This window comes from Erpetoichthys calabaricus, chromosome 17 (assembly GCF_900747795.2).
Source record: "Erpetoichthys calabaricus chromosome 17, fErpCal1.3, whole genome shotgun sequence".
In the NCBI taxonomy this organism is placed as follows: domain Eukaryota; kingdom Metazoa; phylum Chordata; class Cladistia; order Polypteriformes; family Polypteridae; genus Erpetoichthys; species Erpetoichthys calabaricus.
The window spans coordinates 55,075,445-55,097,098 of NC_041410.2; the positions used below are offsets into that span (position 1 = coordinate 55,075,445).

At 38.3% G+C, this 21,654-nt stretch overlaps 1 protein-coding gene across 2 annotated transcripts in view; it reads left to right on the top strand.

The window, feature by feature from the left end:
* rcn2 (reticulocalbin 2) overlaps window positions 1–21,654 on the top strand; it is a 36,122-nt gene that overhangs the window by 8,119 nt on the left and 6,349 nt on the right. For both annotated transcript variants that reach the window (XM_028822611.2, XM_028822612.2), the window contains 2 exons: window positions 11,175–11,271; window positions 18,691–18,833. In XM_028822611.2, coding sequence (XP_028678444.1) covers window positions 11,175–11,271; window positions 18,691–18,833 — 240 coding nt within the window. The remainder of the gene's footprint in view (window positions 1–11,174; window positions 11,272–18,690; window positions 18,834–21,654) is intronic.

A 21,654-nucleotide genomic window follows, 5' to 3' on the forward strand; every position in this document is an offset into this window, starting at 1 on the left:
AGAGACAGGGGCATTCTTCACATTTTTTCCCAACAAAAAAAATGAAATTATTGAGCATAGGGGTGGAGAGTTGACTTGACTAAAAAATTATACATTTCTGCAAGGGCTAATTATGACCCTGTTTTGGTATCAATGCATAAAAGCAGAGTTGTCTCATCAAATATTGTTCCTGCAAAAATGGTTATTGACCTGAAATGAATTTCAGATTTTTTATATTTATTTATTAATTTTTATTTATTTATTTTTACTTAGAAATGTTTTTCTCCATCCATCATCAAACCAGTTTGATCAGTTAGAATAGTTTATCATAATAGTGCAGAGGACTGCATTGTCATTTTGCATGTGCAAAACTATTCTTATTTTCTTATGCTTTAACAGTTTTACCCAACACATGCATCTATAAGACAGTTTGTTTTGGTAAGTAGATCATGGAGTACATGCAGTCTGCTACAGGAGAGATAAACGGAGTCTTGTTATGAATTGTGATGCAAACAAAACATTTTGCCAGCTGATATTTTTTAACTGTGTATGTATTTCTCCCAGGGTTTACCACATGGGTGAATAGGTGATCCTTTATTACTTGCCCTGGTGTCTACTTCATTTATTGTTGAATGTCATTATTAGAATATAATGAATCAAGAAACTCCAGAGAAAAATGTAATTAATAGGAAAATGGCAAAAATATCACTATTACTAAATTTCTTAAGAATGTAAATACCACACTACTGATGTTTTATAAAGGCAGAATAAGAGAATAAAACACAATGAATAAGATCAGTATGAGATAAAATTACTAACTGTGAAACTGTTTGGAACAAGAACCTTCAGTCATGAGTTTGGCGCATAACTGAACTTGAAATCCACCAATCAGTTATATATACATGGAGAGAACAGTAATGAATACAGTAATCCCTCCTCCATTGCGGGGGTTGCGTTCCAGAGCCACCCGCGAAATAAGAAAATCCGCGAAGTAGAAACCATATGTTTATATGGTTATTTTTATATTGTCATGCTTGGGTCACAGATTTGCGCAGAAACACAGGAGGTTGTAGAGAGACAGGAACGTTATTCAAACACTGCAAACAAACATTTGTCTCTTTTTTCAAAAGTTTAAACTGTGCTCCATGACAAGACAGAGATGACAGTTCTGTCTCACAATTAAAAGAATGCAAACATACCTTCCTTTTCAAAGGAGTGCGCGTCAGGAGCACTGAATGTCAGAAAGTGAGAGAAAACCAAACAAATCAATAGGGCTGTTTGGCTTTTAAGTATGTGAAGCACCGCCGGTACAAAGCTGTTGAAGGCGGCAGCTCACACCCCCTCCGTCAGGAGCAGGGAGAGAGAGAGAGAGAGAGAGAGACAGAGGAAAACAAACAGTCAAAAATCAATACGTGCCCTTTGAGCTTTTAAGTATGCGAAGCACCGTGCAGCATGTCGCTTCACGAAGCAGCTGCACACAGAAGGTAGCAACTCTTTCAGCATTTTTAGATGAGCGTCCGTATCGTCTAGGTGTGCGAACAGCCCCCCTGCTCAGTCCCCCTACGTCAGGATCAGAGAAAGTCAGCGCGAGAGAGAGAGAAACAAAAGTAAGTTGGGTAGCTTCTCAGCCATCTTCCAATAGCGTCCCTTGTATGAAATCAACTGGGCAAACCAACTGAGGAAGCATGTACCAGAAATTAAAAGACCCATTGTCCTCAGAAATCCGCGAACCAGCAAAAAATCCGCGATATATATTTAAATATGCTTACATATAAAATCCGCGATAGAGTGAAGCCGCGAAAGGCGAAGCGTGATATAGCGAGGGATCACTGTAGTTTCTATATTTTTAAGCTGTAACTAAGAAGAAGTAATGTTAACTTTAAGTTTATGGTGAATGCAATGTAGACTTCTCATAAGCATTTAAATACACTGCTCAAAAAAGGGAACACTTAATCATCACAGTCTAACACAAAGTCAGGTAAGCATCAGGGATATCAATCTGTCCAGTTAGAAAGTATAAGTGAATGTGAATCACCTTCACATACTTTGGTGCAAATGAATGTGAGAAGAGGTGCACTGGAGGGGCAATAGCAAGACAACCCCCAAAAAAGGAATGGTTTTGCAGGTGGTAGCCACAGACAGTTGCTCTCTCCTTATCCTTCCTGACTGATTTCTTATCTAGTTTTGCAATTTGCTAGTGTCCTTGTCAGTACGGGTAGCATGAGGCGAAACCTGCAGCCAATTGAGGTTGCACAGGTAGTCCACCTCCTACAGGATGGCACGTCCACATTTGCCGTCACAGTAGGTTTGCTGTGTCTCCCACCACAGCCTCAAGAGTATGGAGGAGATACCAGGAGATAGGTCTTAACACAAGGAGTGCTAGACAGGGCCGTAGATGGGCATCAGCCTAGCAGCAGAACCCGTATGTGCTCTTTTGTGTGACTGGTTACTGGTGTGCATGTTTCTGACCAAACTATCAGAAACAAGCTGCATGAGACTCCATGTCCTCTAGTGGGACCAGTGTTCACAGCCCATCACCATGCTGCTCAATGAGCAATCACCAGAGAATAGCACAATTGACAGCTCTGCTGTTGGTGCCCCATTCTCTTCACACATGAAAGCAATTCACATTGAACACGTGATAGACATGAAAGAGTCTGGAGACGCCGTTGTGAATGTTGCACAGCCTGCAACATTGCCCAGCATGACTGGTTTGGTGGTGGGTCAGTGATGGTCCAGGGAGACATATCTGTGAAGGGTTGCACAGACCTCTGTGTGCTAGGCAACAGTACCCTGACTTGCAGGTACCAGGATGAAATCCTCGGAGCTATGGTCAGATGTTGTGTTGGTGCAGTGGGCCCTGGGTTTCTCCTTGTGCAGGAGAATGCCTAGCCTCATGTGCCCAGAGTGTGTAGGCAGTTCCTGGATGACAAAGGCATTGATGCCATTAAATGGCTGCACGTTTCGCAGTCTTGAATCCAATTAAGAACCTGTAGGACGTTATGTATCAGTGCATCTGATGCCGCCAAGTAGAGACACAGACTGTACAGGAGTTCACCAATGCCCTGATCGAGGTCTGGGAGGAGATCCCCAGGACACCATCTGACATTTTATCAGGAGCATGCCAGACGTTGTTGGGAGTGCATATAGGTACATTGGGGCTGCACACATTATGAGTTGCTGTGGTGAAAGTCATGCAAGTTGGATCAACCTGTGATTTCAATTTTTGACTTTAATTTTTGACACAATGTTGAATCCAGCCCTTAATGGGTTTGTGATTTTAATTTCAATTGTTACATCATTTTGTACTCAAAAGAATTACACGGTATTACTTAGTAAAGGTTTTGTACTTGAATATTGTATTCTGTGCAATATAAAAGAAACCAGATCAATTTTCTTTTTTTAAAGTTAAAGAAGGACAACCTTTCAAATTAGCATCCCTAAAATGGAAAAAATAATATATATATATTGGGCAGGTATGTTACTTGTCCTTTTCAAATTCATGTGCATAGATTCTTAGCTTGCTCAACAAGTTGCAACAATGTGTTACAGTTTTAGAGACATTACACTGAACAGTACCAGTTCCTGTTACTTTCATATTATTAACATTAACATTTTTAAATTCTCCATTTTACTTTTCTTTCATAAACTTTAATTACTACTTTTTAGGCTTATTAAGGTTAGCCAGTTACCTCTCAAATCTTTTTCCTTCACTCTTCACAGTTCATTTTTTGGAGTAGGGCCCCTTTTTTCATTTCATCTGAGACTACTTCCAACAATGTTCTATATACTGTATGCCATAGGTGTAGAGCAGGGGTCCTCAGTCACAGTCCTGGAAGGCCGCAGTGGCTGCAGCTTTTTGCTCCAACCCAATTGCATTAAGCAATTATTAGAATAATAATTAATAATCAGAAGCACTTATTGCTCAAGTAACACTTCTGCTTCACTTTAGTTGTCTCGCTCGTTAAGATTTTGAAACCTTATTGCTTATTTTAGTCTTAAATAGCTGTATTCTTGGGTTTTGAAGGCTCCTTATTAGCAATAATATGCAAATGTCAAAAGAGACCAGCATTTCTCCATTTAGCTTGTTACCATTTACACCTGTGTGTATTTATCATGCACTACTGGGTTTAATTAAATACTTGGAAGGAAAGTGAAGAGAAAAAAGTGAAGGACTGAGAATTACTCATCCATTTTGGATGATATCCTTAGAAAGGGGAAGAACATCCAGGGTATGAGAATTACCTGACATAGCAGAGTTAAAGCACTAACAAGCCATGAAATTAAATTATTGGCAAGAATTGCTTTCTAATTAAGCAACCAGGTTAGAACAAAAACCTGCAGCCACTGCTGCCCTCCAGGACTGTGACTGAGGACCCCTGGTGTATGGGTATAGGAAAAATGTTTTATTGTTAAAATATTTACTTTTCCATGAATTTGCACTCTTAAGGAATCCCTGAGCAAGATATGGCCGTTCTCATTGTGAAGTTTGTTTTACTTATTTTATTGTGTTCACACTCAAACTCAAAAACTTGGAAATAAACTTGCCACATTTATCAGTACTGTAAAATCCTACAAGCCTTTTGGTTTTGAGCAGAATCACTCTAGCAGAGCTTTCAGTACATATATTGCTACATATACTGTAGGTACTGTATAATATATAGGAAAGATATTGTGACAGGGTCACGGTTTTGACTTAAGCTTTTATGGAATTTATACATTTCAGATAGCCCCTTTATTTAACCACTTTCACAGTACAGTCTTTCATTTTGTGTGCCAGGATGAAAATGATAGAAACATTTTGATTGTGAGCAGAATTAATCCAGCAGCTTTTGCTCTACAGAGATAATGGTTTTGCACTTTATGCACACATTATTGCCCCGGCTTCAGCACATTTGGGAAGAATATAATTGTTAACACAATATTATTGTTTCATTTCATTTAATTCTTAGACCTTGCAATATTTTAGTACTAATATTACAGCAGTAAGTAGGAAAAGTCTTGTGCAGTACATAGACTTTTTAAAAATGTTTTCAAAAGCAACAGACAATTGAAATATAGCTGAACATGAAAACTGTTATTAGACTACCCATTGTATCATCATTATTTGTCATCTTTTCTAGCTCCGTTTATTATTTTGTATAGTTCAAAGACCCTAACTATTCTGAAATTTCGCTCTTCACACCAATCTACCACTAAGTTTAAAAGGCTGGTTTAATATGTGAGGTATTTAATTGTCTCAAAAACTGCCACCAAAAAGCAGCAAGAAAGGTAAACACTATATCAAGTGCAGAGCCAATAACACATGAACTTTAGAACATTTAATAATAGCCAGTGACTCAAGAATATCAGGAAATTTACTGTTGTTATTAACATACTGCTTACTTGCTTCTTAATGCTGCTTCTCCCTGCCTGCCTTCAGTACATGATTTTGATGCACGTGCATTTTAATTAGAGTTAGCTTATGTAAACACATACTGAGTTCATTTAATATTATTTACATAAATGCACAGTATGCCATTATTTTCATTTCAAGTATATTACACAGAATAATCTTAATAATGCATATTGTATATATAGTAATGTGGACTCTTTTTGATTGTGAAATATCTTGAATATAAACATCTTTATTATACATGGGAAACAGTTTTTTTTTTTTTTTTAATATTGATTCCTCTGAATATAATCAAATAAATGATGTGTCAGTGTTTTTGATCCAGCTTCTAAAACTCTGAAATGGTCAAAATTTGCTTGACATCAGATAGGGTATTTAAAAAGTTAAAAAATGATCTTTATTTTATGTAGAAGTGTTCAAAATCTGTTGTATATATGCTTCCAGGACTCTTTGATTTTTGAATATAATTTGGTTTATGTGTGTTTTTAGTTTATTTTGTTTAACTAAAAAAACTTTGATCTCAACAGCTTAAGTCTATAGTCCGGTCAGGTCAGGTTGGGGAGCATGCACTGGTACAGCGCATTGCCACAACCACCACATGATGAAACAACTCGGGATCCTGGTTGGTAACCCCCCCAGGCAGACACATAGTCTAGTCCTACACTCCTGAAATGACCCTCTATCTGCCACAGCCAGGTGTTACGTGGGTGTCCCCTTGGCCTGGTACAGCCACCTGGGCCCTCAACAATGAGGATCCTTTCATCCTCAGGGAATTACGCCACATGGTCCTCCACTTAGATCAGTCATATTTGTAAAATTAAAGAGTGATTTTTATTAGCTTGTACTTAACTTTAGGGACATTTGAGCTTTGTTGTAGTGCTCCCGACATACAGAAATCACAATGTTGTACATATTTCTAGGTACAATACATTATAAAAGTTTCATAATTGATAACCTGCAAATTTATAAAAAAACAAACTGCATTTATTCTATGTACTGTAATCTTGCTAAATGTACTCTATTTACAGTGTAAAGAAAGTTTATCAAGCTGCATGGCCCTCGCTCAGTGTTGCTTACCATTGCCTGGTTCTGTCTGTATATCTAACATATCATTTGTAAGATTTATGAAGTTGTTTACTGTTAATTGAGATCTCTTATTTAATAATACTATTGCAAACAAATGGCAACTAAGATGCACATTTTTCAGTGAAAAGCTTAACATTTATATTTATCCATCAATCTTCAGTTTAGGGTTGTAGGGAGCTTTTGCCTATCTTTACAGTAAGAGGTAGAAAACAGATACAAATGCCTATATTGGATGCGAGTCTGTTTTATGGCACAGTTAGGCAAGGTTATGTACTCCAGGGCCGATTCAGATTCATCAATTAACCTGACACATAACATAAGGGAAAAAAGTGCAAATTCTATGAGTCATTCCATATCAAATCAATTTCCCAGAAATCCCACACACTTTGGTTTCAAAAAATTCTGAGAAAAATACCAAGTGTACCCATGTTATCCAGGAGACACCCTATAACATTATGTTGCTGTAAGATCAGTACTTTCCTTGATACAGCAAATTTTTGAGGAGAGAGGGGTGTCAAATTTCATACATTTCACAAGACCTAAACCACCTACAGTATCAGGCTCAAATTTTGCATACTGTTGCCTTTATAGGTATAGTATGTAATGAAGTCTAAATGTTTGGTCCAAGAGACACCACATGGTAAGAGCAGACCTTGAAAAATGGAAAAAATATTTTGCATCTTTGGCTTTGCCATGTTTAGGCTTTTAGAAAGTGTACTTGTAACTGATACAGCCTGCTGAAACTTTTTCCATGCTTAAATACCTATACAGGGCTTTGCAAAAGGTTATAAACAAGAAACTGTATCAGTGTTTGACCAGCAGACCTCTCAAATGTGAAAAAATCATTTTGGGTTCTTAATGTACTGTGGGATTGTCCATACATTTTAAAAATCATTTTCCTGTATCCTACATGGTCCCTTCTTTCTCATAAAACAAGGCTTACTTTTCTTATGTGAATCTTTAATTTTTATTTTCCATTCTAGACATAGGTTAAGTTCACCATTTGTCAGTAATGATAATCATTAAGTTCTTCATCACTAACTTGGAAATAGGATTAAAGGAAAAAAATAAATCACCAAAAGCACATTATGCACAACACATGAACAACAGCTGCTTGATTTATTGTTAAATACAACACTAGTTAAAATGAAATGTGAACATCTTGGAATTGCAGCAGCAGGAATGTGACCCATTTCATTTCTGTTTCAAAGTACAGAGTGTGTGGCATCTTTGTCTTTGAGATCAAGATGGTACTGCCTCCTGCTGACCGCTGACTATTGTAGGTGCACTAAGCAGTGAAATGACACACTGTAATGGCACCTAACAGATATCGTCTCTATGTGGCCAATGGAAAGACGGTCCAAGATAGTTTGGATGCATGAAACATATCAGAATATCTAATTCTGCTTCATGTTTGTCACAAATCACTCCAATCTGACATTTTTCATTATGCATGCACCCAACATAGCCACCAATAGGACACTGGTCTAATGTGAGGGACACATCTGATCCATCAGGAGTGTGATTGTGAGAAGGCAGGATCTTAGCTGCTGCTTCCGTGTTGAATATTTGGACAGCCAATTAACTCTCTTCACCAGACACATAGCTGACTTTCCGTTTGCCATCTTCTGTAGTGATGTAAGGCTGGGTTTATACTTCACGCGACGCATGCTGCAACGGACGCTCCTGCTACGCAAGTGTTTTACTGTTTATATTTGCGCGCGTACTTTACATAAATCTGGAGGAATCCAGCAGGTGGCAGTGCGAGATATTATCACGGTGAGAACAGGTTCAGCTTCTCTGTGTTGTGAATTGCCTGAAACACCCATTAAATTCCGATGACACCTTACCGTAATATCTCAGAAAAGGATGTTTAATGATTTAATCCATCAAACCAGGGATGTGTCCATTTCAGCAAGCATTGGGCACGAAGCAGAAACAGTCCCTGGATGGGGCTTCAGCTCATTGCAAGGTGAATACAAGCACACACATACACTTGCGTCATTTTAGTGGCACCAAATCCCCAAATCTGCATATCTTTGGAAGGAAACCAGAGCACAGTGTGGAAACCCAGCAGGAAAACATGTAAACTCCAAGCAGGGAATACCAGTGACGTGACTCCCTGCGAGACAGCTGTGCTACCGCTCTGCCACCGTGTCACCCCCATTGTGTAATTATTAATGGTATTCATTATTTAAACGAAATTAACGATTTATCTGTAAAATGTAACATACATACTTTTAAAGCATTTCATCATGAAAGTGATATCAAGTATAAATCTAAAGATTCTAAATTTGCAGAGAGTTGGAATATCATACATTTAATGCGTTCTGTGTGGTGATCTATTGCTCTTTGCTGCTCCTGTCAGGTCAGCAGGAAGTCCAAGAAGCTAGTAGCAATTAAAAACTGGGATGACATTTACGACGGTCTGCTTTAATGATAAAGTAAACTACGAGGTTAAAGTGGACAATTCGAGATTAAAGCCGAAATTTCCACTTTAATCACAACATACATGTTTTCACCATGTCCTTAATTTTTTTTCTCTGTGGCTCAAATACAGCACTGTACATTATGTTGCTGTTGTGAAGTTGCAAAAAAAAGATGGCACAAAAGATGGTATGTGAGACTTTTAAAATGTATCATGTTATTACGATCGTGAATATGTGACACTTAAATATAAAAGCACCATGAATGCATCTGTATGTCGGCATTTTGCTTCACCACATCGAACCATTCATCAAACATCGAAGCGCGCACATCAATCCTGTAGGATCCGCATAGAGGCTTTCTGTCACATGTAGATAGTAAACAGAGACTCTGATGTCACATTCCTACTTTTATCACACTGCACCCCCAGACTTTTTGGTGGTGCTACAACTCGCGCACGCGTCATGTTAATTTCTGAGGACCTGCTCAGAGGACGCGTGAAATGAACGCTGGGAATGCATGGCAGCCATGATGCGTGTGCATACACGTTCTGAGCGTGAAGTAGAAACGAGCCATAACAGTGGTATTCTCTAGTACTGGGTACTCTTTTGGCCATAGAGAATCACATTCTCTGTTCAGTAACGTGAGATAGGACATTGTCATTTGATATGAAAAAAAGTTTGACATTTTTGATAACTTATTGATTGAAAACTCAATGATTACCTTTATCGACACATGACACATTCAGCCTATATTTAGGATGGAAAATAAACATGAAAAATTTGTATAAGAAAAGTAAAGCTTGTGTTTTGAGAAAGAAGAGACAATGTAGAATAATTGAAAAATATTTTAAAAATTATCTGCATATTTTCACATGCTGTTAAGGTGCTCTGAAAATGAAATCCAAAATGATTTTTTGGATTTGAGAGGCCTACTGTTTAAATCCTGATACAGTTACTTTTCTGTTTATTGCTTTTTCATAAAGCTTATATAGATATCTGAATAAGGAAAAAAATCAAAGGTCTGTGTTGGTTACAAATATGTGTTTCTAAGACCTAAACATAGTGTGGAACACAGCCCGGACACAGACAGGCAGACATCGTTAGTACACCAAACACACGTTTATTTACAACATTTACAACAATAAAGTGCCACACACAACCCCAAAACTCCCCCAAAGTTTAGGTCTCTCACACAATGCCTCTCTTCAGGCCGCCTCCTTTCCTCTCCTCCCAAGCTCTGTCCTTCTCCACTCCCGACTCAAGCCACCGAACACAGGGAGGCCGCCCCTTTTATAATCACCCGGACGTGCTCCAGGTGCCTCCCGATAATCTTCCGCCGGCATTCCCCAGTGTGGCGTAAGTACCGGCTGCGCACCCAGAAGCACTCCGGGTGTCCCTGGTTGTCTTCCCCCCCTCCAGGGCTCTCCAGGCATCGGGGCTCCCCTTGGCAGTGATCACGGGCCCCTATAGGGTTGAACTTCCAAGCTCAGTTCCCATGGCCCCCAAAGCCACCAGGGCGGTCGCCCCCTTGTGGTCTGGAGGAGGCATAAGACCTCCTCCGGTCTTCCTGGGCGTCCTGGCTGGGTACCATCCCCCAGCCACACGCCACAATAGGTAAGCAAAAAATTCAAAGTAAATTTTGTTCAATTTCAAAGAACTGCTTTAACCATGCAGGGTCATCTGGACCAGATGTTTTAATTTCGTCAGATACTGTACCAATTACCAGCATGCAAAGTCTGAGCCTGCTTGGTGGTTTAGTTCTTGAGCTTTGGACTTTGGACTTTGAAATTTGATGAAAAAATTAGGCCAGATAAAATCAACACCCCTTGGAAAGTATTGATCATACATTAAAAAAAAAAAAAAATTACAGGATGTCTCCTGACTAACACGGGTCCTCCTGGTAATGTTTCCAGAATGTTTTGAATCTGAAGTGCATGGGCCATTGGTTGGTTTGACATGGAATAACCCCAATACAAAAAGTGACTTTGCTTGTATTTGTACCCAGTCAGTTGTTATTGTAGTTTTGTAATTTAGTTTTTGGCTTATTCATTCATGTGGTATTCAATGGAATCTTACTCTGGAATACTCCTCATGAGAAAATCTGTAGTTTTTAAGCCTTCTGTTTGTGATTTAACAATACTACTTATAAACTACAAGTTGTGCTAAAATATGAATTATTATGCAGTTTATTATTCTTAGTGCTATGATTAAAATGCTTTAAGACGAAAATATTTGTGTAAATGAGATGTAGTTTTTGACAAAACGATGTTTTGCCACAACTCCAGGACTATGTCATCCAGGATGCATTAGAAGAGCATGATAAAGATGGGGATGGTTTTATTAGTCTAAATGAATTTCTTGGTGACTATCGCAGAGATCCAGGTGAGTATTCATTTCTATAAACATGCTATTAAAATTAAATAAGTCACTTAACGTATTTTGAAATGTAAGAATATACTGTATATATGAATTAGTGTACAATATATGAGTTGTAAATATAGATATAATTGTTTACTTATAATAACATATATAGGTTCTCGTCAACATACGACCTATGCAAGTTACGACTGTTCGACTTTACGACACATTCGACAGTTTCCCCCGCCAGCTGTTGGCAGCGCCAGTTTCCCGCACTCCCAAGTCTTGCTACGCAGCAGTAATAATATACGCAGCAGTGTTGCCCCACGTGTGTTTGTGTCTTGTTGTTTTGGCAGTTTTCGATAATAATATACCCCTAACATGTCTACCAAGAGGAAATTGTCTCTGTCCACTCCTCAGCCTGCCAAAAAGGAAAGAAAGGCCATTGATCTAGACACCAAAATGATGATAATAAAACAGTATGAAGGAGGAAAGAAAGTGAATGCGATTGCATGTGATATGAAGTTATCACACTCTACTGTGTTGACTATTTTAAAGGACAAAAATAGAATTCGTGAAGCTGTGAAAGATTCTGCACCTTTGCGATCAACAGTGATTATGAAGCAACGTACCGGGCCCATCCATGAAATGGAGAAATTGTTAAACATTTGGATGGAAGATAAGATTCAAAAGCTAACGCCGTTAAGCCTCTTTACAGTACAGTCAAAGGCTAGAAGTCTGTTTGGGACTTTAAAGGTACACGCCGGAGAAGACTACAGTCAAGAATTTGTGGAAAGTACTGGTTGGTTTAAGAGGTTTAAGAAAAGATTCCAGTTGCATAGTGTTCGAGTGACTGGAGAAGCAGCGAGTGCTGATGAGGAAGGAGCTAATAAGTTTGTTGATAGTTTAGACTAAATAATTAAGGATGGGGGTTATCTCGCAGAGCAGATTTTTAATGTGGATGAAACAGGGTTATATTGGAAGCAGATGCCAGGACGCACTTACATCCACAAAGAAGCCAAAAGCATGCCAGGATTCACAAGGATAGACTGACTCTGCTGCTTGGCGGGAATATCGCAGGGTTCAAGCTGAAACCCTTCTTAATTTATCATTCCGAAAATCCACGTGCATTTAAGAATGTGAACAAGCACACTTTGCCAGTTTATTATAGATCAAACCCTAATGCCTGGATGAACCAGGCTTTATTTGAGGATTGGTTCAGTAATTGTTTCATTCATCAAGTGCGTGAGTACTGTTTGGAGAGAGGAATTCCCTTCAAAATTTTACTGTTGCTCGATAATGCGCCTGGACATCCATGTCACTTAGCTGATCCCTATCCCAATGTGAAAGTGTTTTTTTTGCAACCAAACACTACTCCACTTATTCAACCGATGGTGTGATTGCTACATTAAAGGCAAACTATCTCAGAACCACCTTCGCCCAAGCCATAGCTGCTATATGCGGCTATAGATGCCGACCCGGAACTATCACTACGTGACTTTTGGAAACAGTATAATATTCTTAAGTGTATAAAGAATCTTGCTACCACGTGGGACTTTGTGACGGAAAAGTGTATGAATGGCCTATGGAAGAAGTGTGTTAAGCGTTATGTAAATACTTTTGCTGGATTTAACAGTGAAAAAGAACTTGATGAGATTCGTGAAGAAATAGTGAAACTGTCAAAAGACCTTTCATTGGAATGTGAAATGGAAAATGTCGAGGAGTTGCTAGACCGGGAATCAGGTGAACTTACGAATGAAGAGCTGATAGAATTGGAAGAAGAAAGAGTGGCGGAAGAAGAAGAAACGAGAATTGGAGAAAGACGAAGAGGAGGAGGCGCCACAACGAATATTCACCACAAAGGAAGGGATTGTCAGAAGGTTTATCTCTACTGAATAAACTCCTCGCCCATTTTGAAAAAATGGACCCAAATATTGAACGATTTGCGAGGATTGAATGGATGGCACGCGACACATTTTGTCCTTATTGCGAAATTTATGAAGAGAAAAAAAAACAATTCAGACAAAGCTCACTATGTTTATGAAAAGAGCAACTCCTTCCATCACCCCGTCCACAGCCTCGCCTGATGAAGGCAATATCGACAAATCGCAGCCAAGCACCAGTGGTGCCAGGAATTAAATGTACAGTATTTCTTATTTTTGTATGTTTTCCACATATTAAACCAATTGTACTGTAGTATGCTGTGTTTGACTTAGAAAGTAAGAAAATGTTGATAAAATATTACTTTAAGATGATTACAGTATCATTACCCAGTCTAATATTCTTACCTTAATTTAACATAGGCCGACTTACGTCCAGATCAACTTACAACCAGTCAGTCGGAACCAATCGCGGTCGTAAGTCGACGAGTACCTGTATTTAGTTTTTTAACCTAAAACCGAAGCTGTGAGATGCAAATAATGTTTCCACATAGGGGTTCTCTCTGCATGGTGTTTGCATGTTCTCCTCATATCTGCGTAGGTTTCCTCCCACATTCCAAAGACATGAAGGTTAGATGGAATGGCATTGCTCATTGGCCCTGGTGTGTGTGTGGACTGGTACTCTGCTCAAGTATTGTTCCTGCCTTGTGCCCTCCAGCTGTCCTGTGGCCCTGCCCTGGATAAGTGGGTTATGAAAATGGCTAGATGGACAAAATTACATATTATATATATTTTTATATTTGAATAGTGTCAGTTTACAGTTAACCAATCATGTGTTAGAATGTTATTAAACTGAGCAATGGTTAAAAGGAGAATTGTAATTAGTATTCAGTGTGCAGCCTGTGAGAATCCCAACCATGTTAAATGGTGTTTTTAAATCACTTAAGATTTAACTTTAGAGATAAAAGACTATGTAGTGGGAAAGAGGGCACCAGACTAAACATTGGCCATTTTGTAGTTCAGCACTGATCAGGATTAGAAATAAGACACATAAGACAGGGAGGCACAGACACAAAAAGGTTGAATTTCAAAAACAATATTGGGTTTTTATTTACAGGTACACATCAAATGCTTATACTTATGTCCTGTTTTAGAAAATCCACTGATGTTTTTAACAGGAAGAAACATGTAAAGCACAAAGTGGACTGAAAAATAGATTCATGGTTAGTTTAATTCTTTGAGACCATTGAGGCCACAGGTGTTTGGTCTTATTTAAAAGTGCTGTTTCTGCCTTTGTTGTGTTGATCATGAATCTGCCACAAAGTCTGAACTATTTTTTTGAATTTCATAATACCAATGTCAGCCTTAAGGTTGTCACTATAGCTTAAATGAAGAGTATTTCCTTGAGCTGCACAGGAATCACAGTTTAAATTTAAAATAAAAATGAATGTGCAAAGCATGTTATCTCAGCATGAATTCAAATAAACTAGAAATAGACAGATGATTTAGTAAGTATTGGGAAAAAATGTAGTGAGTTACCAAACTTTTATATCATAGCATGTGTAGTGATTGTTTCTTTATACAATAGGTTACTCTAGTTTTATTCTCATTAGCACCACCAAGGATACATGTCAGCTCAGTGCAGTTATTTCTAGAATGAATTGGGTGAACGACAAGCACAATGATCACTAAATAATAAGCTGTTAAAGCAGTTACTGTAGTACAGAGCAAAGCACAAAGAGGAAGCTAAGTCTGGAATATGGGCATTATATTGTCCATAAATTACTAGAGTGGCAAAATTAATTTATGAATTTTTAGCTTTTCACTGCACTATTATTTTAGGTGCAGGAGAAAAATAAGATTGGGTTTTTGCAGAAAAAGCAAATTTTCTTCCCCTTATTCTGCCAAAATAAAAACCTGGAAAAAAAAAGTATTTTCAGCCCCTACACTGAAAAAGCCGCTGATAAGTTACTCAGTGTCTACTGTAGGTGAATGTCCTGTCTTGGATGGCTGGGACATGGGTGCCTTGGAAGAACCGTGGGAGCAAGTGTGGACAGAGCATCACCTCCCCCAGAACACTAGATGGCAAACCCCCTGGATGGCATTAATACCTCGGACTCCCACAGGGCTTCATGGGAATTGGAGTTCGTTACAGCCCTGTTGGGATCCGGGGGTGCCGCCAAGATGTGCTGCAACTGTCCCTGAGCCTGTGTGGGTGGTTCTTCCATAGAATTACTAGACGCCGCATGACCAGCAGCATCGTACGTCAACATCGCCACCATATTGTGAGTGGCACTGCTGTGGAGTGAAGTAATGGATAAAGATTCCTCACGCATGTGCTGCTTGGGCTTGTACAAACCGCTGTACGCTCCAAACCAGATCCCGGGGGATTACATTTCATAGGTAAGGCTGAACAATTGTTTTGGTTATATTTGGCCATTAGAAAATCCCGTTTTATAAACTTAACTTTAGCTACGCCAAGCTAAGCTAGCAAAGCTATGCATTTATGTATTCAAGTGAGCCTCCAAGCAACGTTTTGGCTAAATGTATTTAGTCACTAACTATGTAGATTGTTGTTAGCTGTTAACATTTCTCAAACTTTGAAGGTTTCCCAAAGAAATCCACCTCAGGAAGCAGTGGGAGGTAGCCCTTAGACCGGATTTTGAGAAAGCTGTCCTGTGATATGTGCCATGCTAGTTTGGTAACAGATGCTGTACCGGCATCATATGATCAAAGCTACCACTTGCTCACATTAAAAAACAAAGTAGGTTTGATGATTCCTTCTGAGGGTACAGTCAACGTTGTCAAAGTAGCTAAGCGTGTTATCTGACAGTTGACATTAGGGCAAGCAGTCAGTGTATCTTTGATCAATCAGTTTGTTCGGGCTGAGATTGGTTCAGATGATGTGTTTTTTCTCAAGGAGCACATTGAGGAACACACAGTTTGAAATTGACAACCATCATTTTATGCTGATGTCTTTAGTTGTGTCTGTCTTCCACAAACTAAGGCTTCACCATATTGCCAGACTGAATACTCTCAGATTACAGAGTGGCAACACACGGAAAAAGCTATGTAAGACAGTTCTGTTTCATGGATTTTAGATCCTATCCTGTATATATAAGTAACCACATTGTGTGTGTGTGCGTGTTTGTGAGAGAGAGGGGGAGATTGAGAGAGGAATGAGTGAAATGTTTTCAGAAATTATTAAGCCAATTTGTATACAATAAAATTGTTTATTTTTGTCATTGAGTGTATCATTTCACTGTTAAAAGAAAGACCAGACTGCCAGTTGCAGTCTTACTATTTGACTTTCAGACATTGGTCAAGTTTTCATCTCAATAATTAATAACAATACATTTTATTTAATAGGATCCTTTCTTAGCACTCAAGGTCACCTTACAATAAAATTAAACAACATTAGTAAAATGAAAACAAGAGAATGATAAATCAAAAAGCAATAATTAGCAAACAAACAAAGATAACTGGCAGTAACTGCAAAATTCACAATTGGTACGCCAGTTTGAAAAGATAAGTTTTGAGGGTAGTTTTAAAATGTGATATTGAATCAAACTGACGTATATGAGAGGGAAGAGAATTCCAGAGTTGAGGAGCACTATGAGAGGACGCTCGAGCTCCCATAGAACTGAGTTTGATGTGTGGTACAGAAAGTAGAGCTGCAGATGAGGATCTGAGTGAGCGAGAGGGAGTGTTAGTCTGTAGGAGATCAGTGAGGTAGTGGGGAGCAAGACGGTGGAGAGCTTTAAATGTTAAGAGCAGTATTTTGTATTGTATTCTGTAGTTAACAGGGAGCCATTGAAGTTGAGAGAGAATAGGTGTAATATGTTCAGTGGATTTAGAACACCAGGTTTTTATCCTGGCAGCAGAATTTTGAAGAAGTTGTAAGCAATGGGTAAGTTTTTGTGGGATGCCAGATAGAATACGATTACAGTAATTTATACGTGAGGTGTCTAGGGCATTAACCAATACTTCATTATTGTGTTGCGTAAGAACAGGACGAAGTCTAGAAATGTTTTGGAGATGGTAGAAGGCAGTCCGAGAAATGTTACTTATATGGGAGGAATTATTTAATAATAATAATAATTATTATTATTTAATCATTGCCATTATTAGTGTATAAATTGATATAAATAATTGCATTTAAACGATTCGCCAAAATCTGTTGTATGTAAACGATACTGTTTTAAACATTATTGTTTTTTCATCAGAAAACCCAGTTTCCACGTCTACCTGTATTAGTTTAAATGGCACTTTTGCCACTCGCAATATGGCGAACGCTCTGATGTATTGTGTCGACTGGGCAACACAGTGAATGCTGTGTCTATCTATATATGTCTATGGGTTCTTCTGCCACACCCGGAAGTGCTGCCGGAAGTGGATCAACGAGCACCTGGAACACTTCCGGGTGACTTATATAAGGGACCAGCAGACACTACTCTGAAAGCCAGAGTCGGGAGGAGAGGGACTAAGCTTGCCGGAAAGGAGTGAAGGAGATAAAGAAGAGAGATTTGATTTGTGTTTATTTGAGTTTGCGCATGTGCTTATTGTGGGACTGTGTTGTGTCTGTGGGTACGGGGAACAGACAAAGAAAATAAAAGTTTTTATTTCTTTTATAAGTGTGCCTCCTGTGTCTGTCAGTGTCAGGACGGTGCCCACATAGTGCTTTTTGTTACAGTCCTGATTAAGCAAGATAAACACAAGATAAGCCTTTAAAAAGCATAGCTCACAGAATGCATTCATGATGCACATCATAAAGAAATGACAACATTTCAAAACAAACACATTTTCCAATTGCTGTCAGTGTTTTTGTAATACATTTTTATCCTGTGTGTTGTAAGAAATTATTTAATTTACTGAAAAGCAAACCACAGGATAAATTTGTATGTGGAAGTATAACATTTTATTTCTGTTTTTAACACTGTATAGTTCTAAATGTCAACTGATATTATTGTAATGTTTTTACTTTTTTTATTATTTTTTTAAATTACATACTTGCACTGACCGCTTTACTTGGGTCAACAAATGTAGGTAAGCATACATTGAGTCCAGCCTGGGTTACTCTAACTCTAGTATGTATATGCTATATGTGCTTTTACACCATACAGAGTTATTAAATTAAATAAAAGTGGATTAAACCTAGGTTGGAGTGCCATTGTGAAAGAGGCTTATTCTTATAACAATTTATTAAGGTTTTCTATGAAAACTGTCATTCATTTTCCATGAATTTTTGCATGAACTTTCAGAGATTAGTAGATGGAACAGCACTCATGGTGGATTTGTGAAGTTTATATGGTTGTTGATTTAAGCTACTATGTTAGAGCATAACATGAGCATACCAGAAAATGTCTAAATTTCAAATACAACTTTTTTCTCCAGTTTTCCAGGCCAAAAAACTCAGGCTCTTCAAGAACAATGCCACACAATTTTAAATGGAGCCTACTACATTAAACTTTGCATATTAGTGATGCATTCTTTAATTGGATATTTTGAGACTTTCCATACCATTATTTTGATGCAACATTTTTGCATCTTTGTTTATCTTTAGGTGCAGACCATGATGCTGAATGGGCAATTGTAGAGAGAGAACGCTTTGAAAATGTTTATGATAAAAATAAAGATGGAAAGCTTAATAATGAGGAGCTGCTTAATTGGATGGTGCCTAACAATTTAGACTCGGCCACAGAGGAGGCAAGTGTTTTTCTATTTTTTTTTTTATTTTGCGCTATATATGTGTATATGTTCTATATTTCTTAAAATTCATCACTTCTACTTGTCTGTTTAAAAAAATAATAACAGGATAACAACAATAACATTTATGTATATAGCACATTTTCATACAAATGATGTAAAACAAAAAACTCCAGAGGGCTGGGGAAAAAAACAAAATCTGCAGGGGTTCCAAGGCCATAAGACCGCCTAACCCCCACTAGGCATTCTACCTAACATAAATGATCTCAATCAGTCCTCATGGGTTTCAGGCTTCACATGGAAGAATAAGACGATGATGGTCATGTGGACTTCTGGCCTTCAATCCATCAGTGTAAGGACTGCATGGTGCTTTGATCAGGTGTTGGTGGCGCAGAACGCCACCACAGAAGACCGGAAAACATCACGTAAAATAACGATGTTTCCTAATAAACAAGTTGCATAAGGATACATGTAAGGAAACCATTCTGTACGTATTAGCTTGTCAGCGCTGCTCTGATCAAATCATGATTTGTTTGACAAATAAGAGGAGACCATTTAGTCCATCTAACTTGCTTGTTTAGCTAATAGCTGAGCTTTCCCAATACCTCATTCAGATACCTCTTAAAGGTTGTCAGAGTTTCTATTTCAACCACATGTCTCAGTAATTTGTTTTAAATTCCCACAACTCTTTGTGTAAAGGAGTGCTTCCTGGATTATGTCCTAAATACACTTTCTCTTAATTTGCAGTGGTATTCTCGAATACAGTAATCCCTCCTCCATCGTGGGGGTTGCGTTCCAGAGCCACCCGCGAAATAAGAAAATCCGCGAAGTAGAAACCATATGTTTATATGGTTATTTTTATATTGTCATGCTTGGGTCACAGATTTGCGCAGAAACACAGGAGGTTGTAGAGAGACAGGAACGTTATTCAAACACTGCAAACAAACATTTGTCTCTTTTTCAAAAGTTTAAACTGTGCTCCATGACAAGACAGAGATGACAGTTCCGTCTCACAATTAAAAGAATGCAAACATATCTTCCTCTTCAAAGGAGTCAGGAGCAGAGACTGTCATAAAGGCAGAGGAAAATCAATAGGGCTGTTTGGCTTTTAAGTATGCGAAGCACCGCGGCACAAAGCTGTTGAAGGCAGCAGCTCACACCCCCTCCGTCAAGAGCACAGAAAGAGAGAGAGAGACAGAGAAAAACAAGCAAGCAAAAATCAATACGTGCCCTTCGAGCTTTTAAGTATGCGAAGCACAGTGCAGCATGTTGTTTCAGGAAGCAGCTGCACAAAAGATAGCAACGTGAAGATAATCTTTCAGCATTTTTAGACTAGCGTCCGTATCGTCTAGGTGTGCGAACAACCCCCTGCTCAATCCCCCTACGTCAGGATCAGAGAAAGTCAGCACAAGAGAAAGAGAAATGTAAGCTGGGTAGCTTCTCAGCCATCTGCCAATAGCGTCCCTTGTATGAAATCAACTGGGCAAACCAACTGAGGAAGCATGTACCAGAAATTAAAAGACCCATTGTCCGCAGAAACCCGCGAAGCAGCGAAAAATCCGCGATATATATTTAAATATGCTTACATATAAAATCCGCGATGGAGTGAAGCCGCGAAAGGCAAAGCGCGATATAGCGAGTGATTACTGTACATGGTTCATTGTTAAGTTAAAAGAATTCTTTTGGATCTACTTTATTAATGCTCTTGAGAATTTTGAAAATTTGGTTTAGGTCCCAATGCAGTCTCTTCTGCTCAAGACTAAGCAGGTTTAATTCTCTGAATCTGTCAGAGTACGACATTTCCTTAAGTCCTGTGATGTACAGTACTTGGTTGCCCTCCTCTGCACAACTTCAAATGCTGCTAAATCTTTTTTTGTAGCCTTGTGAACAAAACTGCATGCAGTACTCCAAATGCGGTCTCACTTGTGCATTTTTAGTCTGGGGATAACAACCCTTTAATTTATATTGAACAGTTTTTATGTCATAACCTAAAATTTTATCTATCTTTTAAATACCTTCTGTGTATTGCTTGGATGATTAAAATATTTTGTTAACATAAACCCCTGAAATGAATGAATGTTTAAGTAAGTTTCAAATGTTTGTCCATTTCTTGTAATTTCCTCCTTCATTTATGAAAGGTTAAAAGCTGGTTATTTAATATACTGTAACAAATATAGTCCAGTGCTAGAAAGAACATGTTGAATTATTTGTTTTATAAAGTTGCATATATATTAATATTTAAAATTGTTTCATAAATTGGTTAATAAGTAGTTGAAAGTAATCTAACAACAAAGACAATTTGTTTCTTGTGTCACAACTTAAGGAGCTCAGCTCCATTACTTTGAATGCCAGGGTATGCTATTTGCATCCATCTACTTTCAGTCTTGGTGTCATCCTTCACAGTGGGCAAAAGGATTGCCTTCAGTTGATAATAAACAGTTTTAGCATGTGTACATTAGAATTATTTTGACTATATGATAAAACACAGATTCAGAGGTAACAGAGGAAACTAAGGGGACGTGGATGAAACACTGCTTTACAAAGAGAATGGCAAATTTGTCAACAAGCCATTTACCTGACAGGCAACATGGCATTGGTTTTAAACAATTTAAACAATTGTGTTAGTTTAATCACAACTACTGAATATGTGTAACCTGTAGCTAGCCTTTTAAGTTTCCATTTCTCCATCTGCAGAAGTGGTAAAATAATTGTACTGTAATTTGCAGTTTGCTTAAACAAAATTATCAGCTAAAAACACACACACTTATACTACGATTAGTGATATGTACCAACCAATTGAAATGTGTTATAAATGAGTCAT